Source organism: Maylandia zebra, linkage group LG13 (genome assembly GCF_041146795.1).
Source record: "Maylandia zebra isolate NMK-2024a linkage group LG13, Mzebra_GT3a, whole genome shotgun sequence".
Taxonomy (NCBI): domain Eukaryota; kingdom Metazoa; phylum Chordata; class Actinopteri; order Cichliformes; family Cichlidae; genus Maylandia; species Maylandia zebra.
The window spans coordinates 33,516,421-33,533,920 of record NC_135179.1 but is presented as its reverse complement, the minus strand read 5'-3'; the positions used below and the strand labels follow the sequence as shown (position 1 = coordinate 33,533,920).

General features: G+C 39.6%; 2 protein-coding genes across 2 annotated transcripts; one reads left to right on the top strand and one right to left on the bottom strand.

Annotated features, from left to right (window-relative positions):
• Positions 1-7,777: 7,777 nt before the first annotated feature.
• LOC143421834 (uncharacterized) lies at positions 7,778-11,998 on the bottom strand. Its single transcript, XM_076891942.1, has 3 exons — positions 11,839-11,998; positions 10,628-10,729; positions 7,778-8,032 (listed from the first exon to the last, which is right to left on the bottom strand). The coding sequence occupies exons 1-3, from the start codon at positions 11,882-11,884 to the stop codon at positions 7,947-7,949; spliced, it is 234 nt and encodes a 77-aa protein (XP_076748057.1). The 5' UTR covers positions 11,885-11,998; the 3' UTR covers positions 7,778-7,946.
• Positions 11,999-13,769: 1,771 nt separating this feature from the next.
• On the top strand, positions 13,770-15,263 carry LOC143421719 (histone-lysine N-methyltransferase SETDB1-B-like). The gene is made up of 2 exons (XM_076891341.1): positions 13,770-13,930; positions 14,085-15,263. Exon 2 carries the CDS (start codon positions 14,090-14,092, stop codon positions 15,209-15,211), a length of 1,122 nt encoding a protein of 373 aa, XP_076747456.1. The 5' UTR covers positions 13,770-13,930; positions 14,085-14,089; the 3' UTR covers positions 15,212-15,263.
• Positions 15,264-17,500: the final 2,237 nt, after the last annotated feature.

Sequence of the window (17,500 nt, the reverse complement as noted above, 5' to 3'; positions counted from 1 at the left end):
GCTCCTAAGGGGTCATATGATTGTTGGGTTTTTCTCTGTATGTATTATTGTAGGATCTACTGTACAATGTAAAGCACCTTGAGGCGACTGCTGTTGTGATTTGGTGCTATATAAATAAAATAAAATTGAATTGAATAGATGGTGTGGTTAGTGGAGATGGTCGCCTGCAGGTTCAAGCTCATTGCATCTCCAACCCACGTTCACTGCCACTGCACTTAAGGGAAGTTAAAGACTTTCTTCTGCACTTACATTTGGATCACCTCGATCCATGATAGTCATTCAGGCAGTAATGCCTGGACTGGAAACAAGCCATCCTTAACCCTTAGATGCACACGTGGGGTCAAAAATGACCCCAGGGGTTGTTTTTCTTCAAAATCTTTAAAATGCAAAGTTGTAATATATTCATATTCGAGGTATTCCTCACAAAACATGTTTGTAACATGAGGCCATTTGCATTTTTATTTATTTTTTCATTAATTTTAAAAAAATGCAGTTTTTGGATCACTACCCCACTCTTCCACAAGCGGGGTCAAAAATGACCCCAGGCAGTTCCTATGGAATCTTCTATGAAACTTTCATTCTTAGCAGCTCTCACTGACCCACTTACACTTCTGATGGATCAAGAATTAATTTTTACACAGTAACATACGTGATTTATAGTCAGGGCTGCACATAAGTGGTCTGCAGGTGTGCATTCGCTGTCAAAATAAAAGTATTCCCGGAAATTCAGAGAATAGGCGCTTCTTTTGTTGTGGAGGAACACCAAAGTAATTGCCTACGGAGCTTGCTTATTCGACATCTTTAAGAGTTCTGAACAAATGTCTGTCCTCCTCTTATGTTCGCAAACGCGCATTCCAACTTCTTATCTGGTTCTGCAAATGCGCACCTGCGGATCATTTATGTGCAGCCCTGTTTATAGTTTCCTGTGCATTTCAAACATTGTCCTTTCTGATGTTTTTTTTTTTAATATTTAAAGTAGCATGGTTGCTATGAGGCCAGCAAGGATCCCTGTGGACTTACAAATGATCCAGGACGGATGGGACGAAGAGCCCATCAGAGGCACTGACTCAGAATCTGACATCTCAGCTATAGAGGACCCAGACTACTGTCCCCCCCCCCCCCCCCCCCCCCCCCCACTTAACAAGGCCAGTCAGATACAGAGGAGTCCTCCGATGAGTCCTCTGAAGAGAAAATGGATATTGAGTCTAACAGAATGAGCCCCTCTTACTGCTCTAGCCACAATATTCTGAATTAGTCAGCCAGGGCTTGCAGTTGGGTTTAGTACTTTCTCCCCAGTAAATGCATGGAAGATGTTCATGTCTGATAGTATAATAGAAGAGGTGCTGTCATACACAAACATGGAGGCACGAAGAGTAGCCACAGACAGGGGAAAAGAGGGGAAAAATATAATCAAACATAAGCTCCTTGGCCTTCATTTGATTGACCATTTTTGCAGGAAGTGAGAAGAACTGGGATGTACAAGTCGGAGTACATACAGTGAATCGATTTTTTAATATAAATTTATTTTGTCCGAAATGCCAGAATCTCTGGTGACATCTCACAAAATTTCAAGAACCACCAAACAGTTAAGACAGTAAATGAGAGCAGGTACACGGATTCTGCACATAGACTTAAACACACAGCGCGACCCGCGGATCAGAATCAGTTAGATGTCGCCTTTCTCACGGTCGGGGCTGAAAGCCAACAGCTCGCTGATTCTGATCTGTCGGTGGGTCCACGCTTTGTGTTCACGCCCTTTATGAGCCGATTCTAAAGCTGTTAGTTTGATCTCTCTCCAAACAATATTGACCGAACCAGCAGCAAAAGAAGATTCACATAAACATCATCATGAATTCACTCCGACTTTTACTGTTTTGCTTCCACCGCGATGCACAGCGCTCTCTCTCTCTCTCTCTCTCTCTCTGTACTTAAAGAACAGATTCCCTTTCTTCATTATTCGCTTGCTTGTTACGCACCAGTCTACTGTTGTTTACAGCACTGTCAGCCGCTGTTTTTTTTCCCTTTTACATTCTTCCGAAAAGAAAACCTCATTTCTGCTGTTCAATACTGAACAAATTTAAACTTTTTAAAATTAGTTCTGCAAATGCTGCTGTGACTCTGTAGCTTTCTCTGGTCCCCTCCCCATTCAGACCAGGAGTGACATGTTTAGCCGCATGTTCTCCTTAAATTGCTGGCTGTCTGAGTGGTGTCCCAGAAACGATGTGGGCTTCATAGATAATTGGCAAACCTTCTGGAGGAAACCTGGTCTTGTTAGGAGAGACGGCATCCATCCCACTTTGGATGGAGCAGCTCTCATTTCTAGAAATATGGACACATTTATTAAACCCCCCAAAATATGACTATCCAGAGTTGGGACCAGGAAGCAGAGTTGCAGTCTTACACGCCTCTCTGCAGCTTCTCTCCTCCTGCTACCCCCCCAAAAACCCATCTCCATAGAGACTGTGTCAGCTCCCAAACAGACAAAAAACAAACTAAAAACCAGCAACAAACAACTTAAACATAAACAATTACAAAGAAAGAACAATAAAGTATCCACATCTGAACCAAAGAGTAAAACAGTGAAATCTGGATTATTAAATATTAGGTCTCTCTCCTCCAAGTCTCTGTTAGTACATGACTTAATAACTGATCAACAAATTGATTTACTCTGCCTTACAGAAACCTGGTTGCAGCAGGATGATTATATTAGTTTAAATGAATCAACACCCCCGAGTCATTCTAACTACCAGAAATCTCGAAGCACAGGCCGAGGGGGAGGTGTGGCAGCAATTTTTCACACCAGCCTATTAATTAATGAAAGACCAAGACAGACTTTTAATTCATTTGAAAGCCTGATGCTTAGCCTCGTCCACCCCAGCTGTAAAACTCAGAAACCAGTCTTACTTGTTATCATCTATCGTCCACCTGGGCCTTACACAGAGTTTCTGTCTGATTTCTCAGACTTTATATCTAATTTAGTTCTGAGCTCAGATAAAATAATTATTGTGGGTGATTTTAACATCCATGTAGATGCTAAAAATGACAGCCTCAACATGGCATTTAATCTGTTATTAGACTCAATTGGTTTCTCTCAAAATGTAAAAGAACCCACCCACCACTTTAATCACACTCTAGATCTTGTTTTAACATATGGCATAGAAACTGAACATTTAACAGTGTTTCCTGAAAACCCTCTCCTGTCTGATCATTTCCTGATAACATTTACATTTACAATAATTGATTACACAGCGGTGGAGAGTAGACTTTATCAAAGTAGATGTCTTTCTGAAAGCGCTGTAACTAAGTTTAAGAATATAATCCACCCACTGTTATCATCTTCAATGCCCTGTACCAACATAGAGCAGAGCAGCTATCTGAACGCTACTCCAACAGAGGTCGATTATCTTGTTAATAATTTCACCTCCTCACTACGTACGACTCTGGATACTGTAGCTCCTGTGAAAACTAAGGTCTCTAATCAGAAGTACCTGACTCTGTGGTATAATTCTCAAACACGTACCCTAAAGCAGATGACTCGTAATCTGGAGAGGAAATGGCGTGTCACAAATTTAGAGGATCATCATTTAGCCTGGAGAAATAGTTTGCTGCTTTATAAGAAAGCCCTCCGCAAAGCCAGAACATCTTACTATTCATCACTGATTGAAGAAAATAAGAACAACCCCAGGTTTCTCTTCAGCACTGTAGCCAGTCTGACAAAAAGTCAGAGCTCTTTTGAGCCAACAATCCCTTTAACGTTAACTAGTAATGACTTCATGAACTTCTTCACAAATAAAATTTTTATCATTAGAGAAAAAATTACCAGTAATCATCCCACAGATGTAATATTATCTACAGCTACTCTTAGTACCATTGATGTTAAGTTAGACTCTTTTTCTCTAATTGATCTTTCTGAGTTAACTTCAATAATTACTTCCTCCAAACCATCAACGTGTCTTTTAGACCCCATTCCTACAAAACTGCTCAAAGAAGTCCTGCCATTAATTAATTCTTCGATCTTAAATATGATCAACCTATCTCTAATGATCGGCTATGTACCACAGGCCTTCAAGCTGGCTGTAGTTAAACCTTTACTCAAAAAGCCATCTCTAGACCCAGCAGTCTTAGCTAATTATATGCCAATCTCCAACCTTCCTTTCATATCAAAAATCCTTGAAAGAGCAGTTGTCAAACAGCTAACAGATCATCTGCAGAGGAATGGTTTATTTGAAGAGTTTCAGTCAGGTTTCAGAGCTCATCACAGCACAGAAACAGCTTTAGTGAAGGTTACAAATGATCTTCTTATGGCCTCTGACAGTGGACTCATCTCTGTGCTTGTCCTGCTAGACCTTAGTGCAGCATTCGATACTGTCGACCATAATATCCTATTAGAGCGATTAGAACATGCTGTAGGTATTACAGGTACTGTGCTGCAGTGGTTTGTATCATATCTATCTAATAGACTCCAATTTGTTCATGTAAATGGAGAGTCCTCTTCACACACTGAGGTTAATTATGGAGTTCCACAGGGTTCAGTGCTAGGACCAATTCTGTTTACATTATACATGCTTCCCTTAGGCAGTATCATTAGAAGACATAGCATACATTTTCACTGCTATGCAGATGACACCCAGCTCTATCTGTCCATGAAGCCAGATAACACACACCAATGAGTTAAACTGCAGGAATGTCTTAAAGACATAAAGACCTGGATGGCCGCTAACTTTCTGCTTCTTAATTCAGATAAAACTGAGGTTATTGTACTCGGCCCTGAAAGGCCTAGAAATATGGTATCTAACCAGATTCTTACTCTGGATGGCATTACCTTGGCCTCCAGTAACGCTGTGAGGAACCTTGGAGTCATTTTTGACCAGGACATGTCCTTCAATGCACATATTAAACAAATATGTAAGACTGCGTTCTTCCATTTGCGCAACATCTCTAAAATTAGAAATATCCTGTCTCAGAGTGATGCTGAAAAACTAGTTCATGCATTTATTACTTCCAGGCTGGACGACTGCAATTCATTATTATCAGGATGTCCAAAAAACTCACTGAAAAGCCTTCAGCTAATCCAAAATGCTGCAGCAAGAGTACTGACAGGGACTAGAAAGAGAGAGCATATTTCTCCTGTTTTGGCTTCCCTTCATTGGCTTCCTGTTAAATCCAGAATTGAATTCGAAATCCTGCTCCTCACATACAAGGTCTTAAATAATCAGGCCCCATCTTATCTTAATGACCTTGTAGTACCATATCACCCTATTAGAGCACTTCGCTCTCGCTGCAGGCCTACTTGTTGTTCCTAGAGTATTTAAAAGTAGAATGGGAGGGAGAGCCTTCAGTTTTCAGGCCCCTCTTCTGTGGAACCAGCTTCCAGTTTGGATTCAGGAGACAGACACTATCTCTACTTTCAAGATTAGGCTTAAAACTTTCCTTTTTGCTAAAGCATATAGTTAGGGCTGGACCAGGTGACCCTGAATCCTCCCTTAGTTATGCTGCAATAGACATAGGCTGCCGGGGGATTCCCATGATGCATTGAGTTTTTCCTTTCCAGTCACCTTTCTCGCTCACTATGTATTAACAGACCTCTCTGCATTGAATCATATCTGTTATTAATCTCTGTCTCTCTTTCACAGCATGTCTTTTATCCTGTCTTCCTTCTCTCACCCCAACCAATCACAGCAGATGGCCCCGCCCCTCCCTGAGCCTGGTTCTGCCGGAGGTTTCTTCCTGTTAAAAGGGAGTTTTTCCTTCCCACTGTTGCCAAAGTGCTTGCTCATAGGGGGTCATATGATTGTTGGGTTTTTCTCTGTATCTATGAAGCGCCTTGAGGTGACTTATGTTGTGATTTGGCGCTATATAAATAAAATTGAATTGAATTGAATTGAATTGAAAATTATTCAAAATGTAAAACGCTTAACCGTGTCTCTAATAAAACCGCTGTAACTTCAGAGGTAATGTTCATATGTTGATTAATCGTTTTCTTTCGTTTTTGATGTACTGCAGAATATTTTTATAAAATCCCAGGCCAGGAAAATCACCTTCATGTTTTTCTGTGTTTTATCTTCAGCTACTTTGACACAAAGGCATCTGCTGTGATCCTTACACCTTTGATAAAGTCTTGCGTGTGTCAGCTTCCGTTTTATTGATACAAAAATATGTAAATGTACTGATCTGAATTATAATATTTCTGACTGTCAAAATTTCCCAGATTTAAATCAAATCGAATTAAATCGAATTAAATCGAATCGTGGATCGAATCGATTCGGGACCTTGTGAATCGGAATTGAATCGATTCTAGAAATCAGTGACGATACCCAGCCCTAGTTTTTACTCTGTACTCAAAGTGAATAAGTTGCCTTAACTTAGTCATCTTAAGTAAACTTTACTCAGTTTTTTTGAGGCAATGAGTTTGCATAGGTTTTTTGAGTTCCGCGAACTAATTAGATTTTAAAACAATGGTTTTATTAGGATTTTTTGCTTAAGTATTTTTATTCATCTGTAGGCATGAAAAGATGAATAAAAATCCTGATTGAGGTTGTCATAATTAATGCATTCATTCATACTACAATAATTACAATGAAACACGTCATACATCTGTAGTAACATTAAACAGCCAGTGGGTGGCAGGGCATGGAGTGACACATCAGCATCCAATGTAGTGGTTTACATGTAAGTATACCATCAACACTGACACAAATACAAGCAAACAGCCTTTGGATAGCTGTCCACTGTAGTAACCACTATGGTGAAAGGGTTAAGGACTTTCTTCTGTACTTACATTTGGATCACCTAAATCCATGACAGTCATTCAGGCAGTAATGCCTGGACTGGAAACAAACCATCCTTAAAATATTACAACATACCAGCTTCTGTGTTTGAGTGGAAAACAAATGTGTTGTTTGATCTAGAGACTGCACTTTGGACTGAACAACAAATACTTTTTATTTTGATTATGTTAGTAACGTAACTTGTAAAATAAAGTTGTGGAAAGCCTAAACTTAGTTTCAGAATAATGGACTCTGAGACTCATTGTAAGATTATAAACAGTGATGACAATATAACTGTTGTTGTTTAGCAGAACAGTGTCCACTATGTTGAAAATAAAAGTTGGGCTGATTTTGACACCATTACAAGAAGTGTTGCTAATTATTCTTTTTGAATCATACTTGCATACAGTGTTATATTTCTATAAATGATAAAACATAATCTGTTTTTTTTAAAGGGAAGTTACCACAAATTCTTTTTTTTTTTAATTTAGTAGAACTTGAAATATTTGTCAGTGGGTAAACAATTAGTATTGCACAGTCATAAAAGTCAAGTTATCCTTAGTAGTGCATACTTGCAATGAATACGTTGTCCTAACATAGACATCTTAAGTAAGCTTTACTAAGTTTTTTTGAGGCACCGACTTTGCATCGTTTTTTTGAGTTTTGGGAACTAATTCGATTTTACAGTATATGTGGCCTGTCCTTTTTGTATATTATTTTTTTTGCCCTTTCATAGATAAACATGATTTTACACAATCATAGCCACAATAATTTGGAAAATTATTTAACAGCAATTTTTAATGTAGGTTTTTTAATGTAATGTTTTTTCTTCTAATTTTGATGTTGAGAATACGACTCCCACTGCTGTGCTGCCAGGTAGTTTAATGAGTCACTGGATGAGTGATGTGGAAGTGAGCAGATAAGGAGGGGATATCTTTGTTCTACTCTGATTATTAGTACTATTATAGCAAATGGCTTTTAATTCACTTCTGAATATAATTCCACTGAGACATGATTTCACAGATTTTATTTCAGGGATGTTACAAGTCAGAAAACTAAATATTGATTTTTAAACACTGAGCTCAGATATATGGCACACTGTTTTATTTGAACTCTGCTGGACAGCTTTGTTTCACATCGTGTGGTGTGATGATGTCAGTTTCCTGGTCTGTGATTGGATCAGGCATTGCAGCGGTTGGTGTGACAGCAGGTCCAGCCAGGTCGAGAGCAGAACTCCAGCCGCGTGCACCCTTTATCTCCATTATCTGCAGACAGGAAACATACCAGTGCATTCACTACAACAGACTTATTAACTGACTTAGTATTGTCATATACTGGGTGTGGATGTAATTAAACTTTAGGTAATATTCTTGGATTTGTTGTTCTTCATGGTTTTGGTTCTCTTTATTGTTTCCTGCTCTGTTTATATTCTTAGTTCCTAGGCTTTAAATTTCTGTTACTTTCCCTTTTGCTCCACATTTCATGACTTGTCACCCTTCATGTTCCCTCTGTCTCCCCAGTCAGTCATGTCTCCATGTCTGACACTGAGTTTTTGAGAACTTGTGATTCACAAATCAGTTGTGATGTGATTTCCTGAGGTCAGATGGCCCAGGGTGTGAGTGGGCGTTAAGGCGTCTGGGAAGGATCTCAAAACTGGATTGTAGATGGCAGACAGTTGGTGTCGTAAGCCACCGCCTCTGTTCAAAGATGGTCGCTCGCAGTTGTTAGGATGCCTGGGTCGTTGACCCAGGGTTTTGAGTTTATATATTATTTATCATTTCTATGCTTTGGTTTCTTTGTTAGAGTTATGTCTTATGGTTTGTCTCTGTGTAATCCTTAGTTACTGTCTCCCCTGTCCGCTAAATCCCCGTGTCCAGTCAGTGTCTGTGTCTGCCCTGGTCCCACGTCTCTGTTCCCTCTGTTGTAGTACCTGCATGTGAGTCTGTGTCTTTTGTTCAGTCTGTGTTATGTGTTTCCTGTTTTACTTTGAAGGTCTCTGTCTTATCTCAGTGTGCTCAGGTTATGCTTCCTTGTCTCGTCAGTTCTGATTTCCCCCAGCTGTGCTCTTCTTCTGTGTCTCATTGCCCTCGTTACTTCCCAGTGTATTTAAACCCTGTGTTTCTCTGAGTCAGTGTCATGTCGTCCCTCATGCTATGTGGATCTCCCTGTGTCTCACTGTGAGTTTAGTTTATGAGTTTCCAGTTTAGTTTAGTTTGCTTTTTTTATGACTTTACCCTGCCAGCAAATAAAGCTGAGTTCTTTGTGTTTAAACCTCATGCCTGAGTACCTGCACTTTGGGTCCAACTCCTGCCTGTCACACAGCGACTCATGACAACAGTGGACATAAATGGCTTCTTTCACTCCTCTTTCAAACCATCTGTCCTCTCTGTTCAAAATGTGAACATTGGCATCCTTGAAAGAGTGACCTTTGTCCTTTGGATGCAGATGGACTGCTGAGTCTTGTCACATGACAGGGTGGGGCCAGGTTTCACAATGAGCTCACCCGAAACCCTGGTTGATTGTGACCCACACCCGTTTTCACACCTTGGCTCATGTGATTAGGTAGAGGATCATCAGGGGGTCCTTTTTGTCCCTCTTTGGGGGGAAACTCCCACTGGGTTTAAATCTGGGACTCTCCACCATTTGACCCTTAGAACTGAAGAAGCTTCTTGGATGAGAGGTGAAATGTCTTCAAGCCACTTAACCCTTTAAGACCTACCATAGAACCAAGTCCCACAGAGCTTATATTATATTTTTACATGTTGTAGTGCCATTTTTTAGGAGCATTTCAAGTTGCTATACATCAATACAACTGTTATAGCCCATATTCTAATAATAAGTATGCATTAAGTCCATAGTAACTACATTAATTGCAAAAAAGTGCAATAAACTACAAAAAAAATTGAAAATCGTTTTTGTTTTGTTTTTACATATATTTCTACTTGGAGAAATTGAAGAGGCTTATCCTTCAAAACTTTAAATACAAAAAAGTTGCAAAAAATAGTTTACAACAACAGGAAATTTATTTTGAGTGTCTTCATAGTTTTATTTTGGAGATACAGCAATTTTTATATACTGCAGGAAAATGAAAAACAATCCTATGATGCAAATTTGCAAAGAAAACAGCATGTGCATCAAAACAAACTTTTTCCAGCAGTGCAATTCGAGTTCTAAGCATCCCAGAAACGACACAGAAAAGTATAGAGTCAAACATGACTTATAAAAACACCAGTATAGGCTTTTAAGGCCTACAAGTAAAAAACTACATTTTCCGCAAAAATGACGTCACTTACGATTTTTGGCAGGAAATGGCGGACATGCGATTGTTTGTGCTGACGTCTTATTCAATGTGGGAAGTGTTACGAACAGCTGATCGGATCGGCAAAGCGTGTTTCTGGAATATTATGTTTTTGTTCCTGCAAGCGCTTTTTATGCAATTTTTGCAAAGCTATATGTGGAAGGAAACCATGACCTAGGACAAGCTGATGGCATAAGATGTAAGTACAACTCCTCCGGTTTCATATGCAAAAAAAAATATTGCGCTAGCTTACGCGGTTCCGGTTCTACAGGGATTTAAAAGTAGTTACACAAAACGGAGCGTGCCCGCTCTGACCGGCTTTAAATGGTTTAATAAGTCCAGACGCTTTTCTTTCCAAGCTCCTTAGACTACGATAACCTGGATGACTGAAAACCTTCACTTCGATGAACATAAAAATCCAAATTTCTGGGGAAGGATTTAGATTTTTAATTGTCAGTATCTGTTTTTTATATTAGGAATTAACATTAAATTCCAATCTCAACTTGTTGGATTGAAAAACAAGGAGACACAGCTGAACACACCCCTGTCCTGGAGGACTCACCTCTGGTGTAACAAGCTTGTTGGACTTTGCCGGTGCACTGCAGCAGCTGGTTGTTGACCATCAGGAAGTCCTGACCATAACACTCGATGTAAAACTGCTCAGCTGCAACAAAAGCAGGTTAGGGTTGTGTTTAATTGTTTTCATTAAGGCTACGTCCACACATACACGAAAACTTTTCAAACGCAGCTTTTTCTATGCGTTTGGATCTTTTGTCCACGTGTAAATGATGTTTTTGATCACTGACAACTGAGATTTTTTAAAGCTCCTGCCAGAGTAGAGATTTTCAAAAACTCAGTTTTTACGTTTACCTGTGGATGAGGAAAACAGAGATTTAGTCACGTCAAAGGTGTGCACCTGTTTTGACGTCACGCTGTGTGCCACGGTGTTGTTTACATGAGATAAATTTCTAAAATGCTGGAGAGAGACAAAATACTGTTGCTGTTAATCTGACTATCTGCAGTTTTTACACACTTACACATGCAGTTACCAACTCTCCATTTACACAGAGAGAGGCGTCACAGTGAACTTCAGACGTGGCTTCTCCGGTTTTGAATGATTGTAATTTGTTTTAAAATTACATTTATATATGCTAAAATAATGTTTAAATGTTAACATTTGAAATGATGAAGACAGTTTAAAGTAACACAAAATTATCTGTCCTTACAGAAAAACACAAAAACTTTTCAGAAGTACTGAAGGTTGCATAAAACCCTGTTTACTTGTTCCCTCCCAGGCTTCTAGACTTCTAATTGGCCAATATTTCTAAACGGCTAGGATTTGGCATGTTCTTGACAACGTTTGACTGCGTTTTTGGCATTTACACTAAGAATGCTTTTTCTTGATTTCGCACATGCTGGTGGAGCAAAAGTCTGTCTGAACAGATATGGGTAAAATATTACCCAGAATGTACAATAATTTATAGCACCTGCACAACAGTCAAAGCTTTTAAAATATTGTAATTTGAGACTAACAGAATGATTATTAGGCTAGTTCAATGATGTCAAAGTGAGTCATATTTAGACTAAACATTATATAAGGCTTAAAACACCAATTAAGATATAAATAAAGGTTCTCTAACAAGTATCCAGACTCAGAGGTGATGATTATTTTCAGTATTATTTTCAACAAATTACTAGCACATTGCTAGTAATTTGTTTCGACCAACTTGAGATTAAGAATATTGTCCTACTTTCAGCGTTCAGTTTAGTTACCTGAGCAGAGAGGTATCAGTAGAAGCAGGAGCAGATAAGCCTTCATGTTTTGGTTTTATGTCAATGCAACGAACAGCAAAAATGGAGATGAGCACACTCAAGCTGGACTTTTATCCTCTGCTAAAACCACAAATGTACACAAAGGTTAACAGATAGATAACTGATCAGAAGACAAACTGTACTGAGCTCAAATTACTGTTTGTCTAAACTTTGTTCCATTAGTTAATCATGAACCAGTAGGGTAAAGAGGGTAGACCTGTACATCTGAGTCGGCTGCTTTTGCTGAGTCTCGAGTTTATGTAACATCAGATTGTCAGACTGAGGTTTTTTTTTTTTAAATTGAATTGGACCAGGGATATCTTCTTCACCAAAGCCATTACCATAGTCAACTCAAACTTGCATTAAGTAATCTGCACTGAAATATCATCAATTCTCTGCCTGTCTGTCTCTGTGTCAGCACTGTACTGTGTATTTATATTTATAGTAAGTGTATAGTTAAATTATTGTATAGTTTTTATAATGTGCTATAAAGCACATGTGCACTTTTATAGAGCTGTTTCCAATTTCGCTATTGTCGTGGTCTGGGTGGTTTCCCACAGCATCGGCTCCTCCCCACTGGGTGGAGTCTTTGTTGTTCCTCACCTGATGGCAATCGTACCAGCAGTATTTATGACCGGCGCACTCAACTGGTCTTCGCCAGATTATCTGCCAACTTTAGTCAGTTTTCGGCCTCACGTCTGTTCCTTGGTGACTCATCGTGTGTATTAATCTTATTTCCTCTGTTTTCTCGTCAGCCTCTGAAACCCACCTACCAAGCTCTCCTGGATACAAGTTTGCAGCCGCCGGTAATCCTTCCCCATTTTGGAACTGCCGTTCTCTTCTGCCTGCCTCCCTGCATTGCATGCAGCACCCATCTGGACCTCTCCTGCCTCCCCCCTCCACGCAACCCCCACCTGCAAGCTTGTAAGACAGCTCAGTGTATTCTCCTTGGATTCACTCGCAGCCCTCTGTGGGATTCCCCTGACTACTCTCTCCTCTGTTTCAGTGCCCTGGCCCGCCACAGTTTCCCCTGCCCAGTACCTGCACCCAATTATCCCTGCCATCTAGTTATAGTCACAGTATTTTTCTCTCGCCTCAGACATCTAGTTTATGTTCATTAATTCTAGTCTGCAATTTCTGTTAGCCTCTGAGCATTGTAATAAAGTCTCTTTTCGTTACACCACACCTCTGGCCTCCGGGTTTGAAACTGCACTTGAGTCCATCCCATTTCCACGGGCCATGACAGCTATACCATGTATAATGACAATAAAGGCTTTCAATTCAATTAAATTCAGTATATATATATATTTTTAATAAAATCATGATAAGAAAGAGTGACTCCAAAACTACTCCAAAAGCATGAAAGGCTGGGTTTGATTTAAAGGGGCATGATTAACATGTAGTCATGAATGGCCTTTCTGTCTGGTATAATGAACATGCCTGTTTGTTATAGTCATAGTTAGTTTGTCATTCAGATGTAGAATACTGTAGGCAATTTTCATATCTATGCTATCAACTAATTAACTTGACAGTTATAATTCAGTTGAAAACCTTACTTTTGTTAGACCTCAGTACAGTGTTGGATACTGTTTACAACCATAATCTATTGCAGGGATTAGAGCATGCCACAGGTATTAAAGGTGCTGTGCTTCAGTGGTTTAAATCATATTTAATAGAAGTCAGTTTGTTCATGTAAATGAGAAGCCCTTTTCACCCATCAAAGTTAATTGTGGAGTTCTGCAGGGTTCTGTACTGGGACAAGTTCTGTTTAAATTAATTCAATTAAATTCATCTTTATATATTTACTGCCAAGTCACAATAGCAGTCACCTCAATATTAATATTGCAAAGTCAAAAGAAATACACCCCAATTCTGCGTCATTCTCGCGGGCAACCTACTTGTTTTGGGGCCTAGTTGCCACAAAGTATGGAAGCAAATTTTGGAATGGTTCCTATTTTCGTACACGTCTAAGTAGCAAAAAAGAATCGTAGTGCGAGTTGTTTTGTGTAATTTAAATACTTTTGCGATGCAAAATCTGAAAGGAAGTTTAACGGTATGTTTCTTTGTTTCCTTTTGTACGTAGCCTGTCAGTGCTAAAGGAAGTTAGCTAGCTCGAGCGACCGATTTTTAGCTTTTAATTGCTTCTGCTCACAAAAAGGACCAGACCTTTGTGATTTTTGAGGTGGATATTCGGGATACAACAACAGTGGCCATGGCTATGATTATGACTGTGGATCAGTTGGAGACAAAAACATTGTTACTTCAGGAGTCCTTGAAGACAGAAGAAAACCTGTTGGATTATGAATGTGAGGAGTCCTTGAAGACAGAAGAAAACCTGTTGGATTATGAATGTGAGGATGAAAAACATATTTTTGAGTCTCCAAATGACTCAGTTTGCTGTGTAAATGAAACTGCCAGAAAGAGGAAACTATGCCAAAACGGCTTGGACTGTCCCAGACCATTTAAAAAGCCAGTGGTAGTGTTGACTAGACTTCCTGAATATAAGAAACCTGCAAGAATTAACAAATGCAGTGAGAGCGACAGAACACCACCACCCGCTTCACCTCCGAGCACCAGCACCAATGCGGCAGATGTGGCTCCTGTTATAATATCATCAGTGTTTGGCCATTCCTCCAAGGAAATAATAACTGCCCGACCTGAGGCACAGAAGGATGAACTCAAATTGAACATGGTAGTTCTGGCTAGGAGAAGACCTATGAGGTGGCAACAGGGGAAAATAGTCGAGATAGTTACAAGGGAAGACGGACGGTTAAAATACAAAGTCAGTTTTGAAGAAAAAGGGAAGAGTCTAGTATCTGGACACCACGTTGCTTTTGACACCACAGCAAAGGTGGAGCAGCTGTATGTTGGTGCCCGTGTGGTGATTCAGTGTCAAGATAACAAGTACCGGTTCCAGCCTGGTGTCGTAGGCGAGCTCCGCAGCAGAAAGAACCGCCTAAGGTTCTTGATCTTTTTGGATGATCACACGCCGGTCTATTTTGGGTTACCTTTAATTCATTTGGTTTGGAAACCTTTGGAAAACATTGCAGATGACATTCCAGAGGGCCCTCACAAAGACTTCATAGAACATTACCTGAATAAGTGGCCGTACCCTCAGTTAACCCAGTACAGGCTTGGACAGACCCTTAATGCTGAATTGAACGGAGTCCTGCAAAAGTGTGAAGTGCAGATTATTGACTGCAGCTTAATGCAGGTTATCTTTCAGGAGAGTGAACATAAGGAGTGGATTAACCGAGGTTCATCACGACTGGCGCACATGGCAAAGTTTTTGGAGATGAAACACAGAGAACAGCTTGAGTGCGACTCTGACTGAACGTCCCCTGATGCATGAGCTGCAAAAATTGAAACTATTTTACAATCGGACGAGATGCCTTTTTTTTTGGGGGGGGGGGGGGGGGGGGGGGGGGGGTATTTTGTTTTTTTTGTGGAGAACCAGCAGCCAGTAACAAATGAGTGTGATGGTACAAGCATACTCACACTCATTTTTAAGCTTGAAACAGGTTTTATTTCTCCTTTTTTTTTTTTTTGTATTTACTTTTAATGTACAGACTTGAAGAAATATATATATATGTAGTTGGTGGATTAATGCATTTCCAAATGTTTGTCCAACATAAACAAATTACCCAATAAAAAAAAAAATACACCCCAAAATTCTATGTAAGTCTTGTTGGTAGCAGCAGCCTTGTGCCTGCCAAGTTTGGTGTCCGAAAAAGCGTAACAAGGAACCAATGAATTGTAGCTAATAGAAGTTTGTGTAAATAAACAGGTCGCCAGCAAGCCGGCAGCCTGGCGTGCGCACAGGCCATCGCTGGGGCCCGGTGGTGATAGCCCTGCCCTGTTTCAAAAAATTACCCATCTTGGGTGTATGCGCATTTTACATCATTGGGCCGTTCATGATGAATGTTTCAGTATTTCTTTGCCTTCTTCAGGCTTGCCCAACGTGTGTTGTCTTGTCTCTCTTTGACTTCTGTCTTGTCTGTGTGTCTTGGCTTTTATGCTCTTTCTTTGCTCCTCCCACTCTTGGGTTTCCAACTTGTATTTCTTAAAAATTCTTACTTGCTTTTCTTTCTGTTTTTCTTTTCGTGACTTCCTTGTCCTTCCTTCCAGAACCTGAGGTGAACGGTCCATCAATGGGATTGGGGTCAGTGCCCCCTGTTCAAAAAATTACCCTTTTTTTTCAGTTTTCATTTCTTCTTCTGATTTTCTTTAACTTTTCTATCTTTCTTTGCCACTCTGGGCTTTCTCTCTTCCCTTTTTGTTCAATTTCCCATTTCTTTTAACTTTTTCTATTTCTTTGTTTTTTCGTGACTTTCATGTCTTTTTCTTCGTTTTTTAATTTTATTATCTTTGTTTTTCTTTATATGGCACCCCCTGCTTTGAAGACATCCCTCCTATGTTCTTTATGTTCTCTTTTATAGCACCCCCTTCCTTTATATCCTTTCCGTTTTTTCGTGATTTTCCTTGTTTGTGTCACTCATTTCTTCTTTGTTTGTCTTATCTTTCTTTGTGTCTTTTTCGTGACTTTCTTATTCATGTTTTTAAGTTTTATAGGGTTAGGATGTGGGATTGAGTCTGGTCGCTAAAGGGTTAGGGTTAGGGGGTTAGGGTTAGGTATTAGGAATCTGAGTTTTTGTTATTTCATTAATGTGATTCAGGTCCACTGGCATATAGAGGTCCATAGTTCTCCACTCATGTACTCCTGTACCTTAAACCTTTGTTCTCCACTGGTCCTCTGGCGGGTCTTTTTATTTGCTTTATTGCATTGTATTTTTTAAGGAAATAGACATATTTATATATACACTGATATAGTATTTTCTATTTCAAATGTATTCATTAGTGATCCAGAGGTTATTTACAATGAACTAATTTTTGTTTTAAACAACTATTTTCCCACAGGCAAAGAAGAAAAAAAAGCAAATCAGACTCCAATTGGAGCTCACACCTTCTACACCAAGATCCCTCTCATTGAAGGGAATATTACGGTCAAGGTAAGTATACAAGGTAAGTTTAATTTTAATTTTTTTTTTTGTGGGAAAATGAGACCAAGTTCAACAGATCACTACAAGACTATTTACATAAGATGACCCACAGAGACTTCCATAAAGTGAAACTAAATAAACTAAGTAACTCAAACACTCCTATCAACACTCCTGCAGTATAAATAACTTTATTCTCACATCAAAAGCGAGAGATAGCAAATCTACATTACACTAATATCATCTAAAGTTTAGCCCAAGGAGTTCTGATGTTCAATTTCTTGATTCACAGGTCCTTATGCCTCCTCCTCTGTCCCTCCGTCCACGCTGCCCAGGGTTGTAGTTCCAGGATGCCCATAAGATTCAGTGGATGTGTTTGAAAATGTCGGACCAAGGGAGTTATTCAATCTGTCTTACCCAATGCTGTATATATGTTATTTTAACCTGTCTACATTAGTCTACCCCGTTTCCCCCATATACATCAGAGAGCACCTGTCAGGTTTCGTAGATCGGACTCACGCGCGGACCACTAGTGTCTTTAAAAGGTGCATTTATTTACAGTGTTCCTCTACAGTGGAATTCATATATACACATAATGGTGTCAAGGGAAAAGGGGCCGGGGTTCC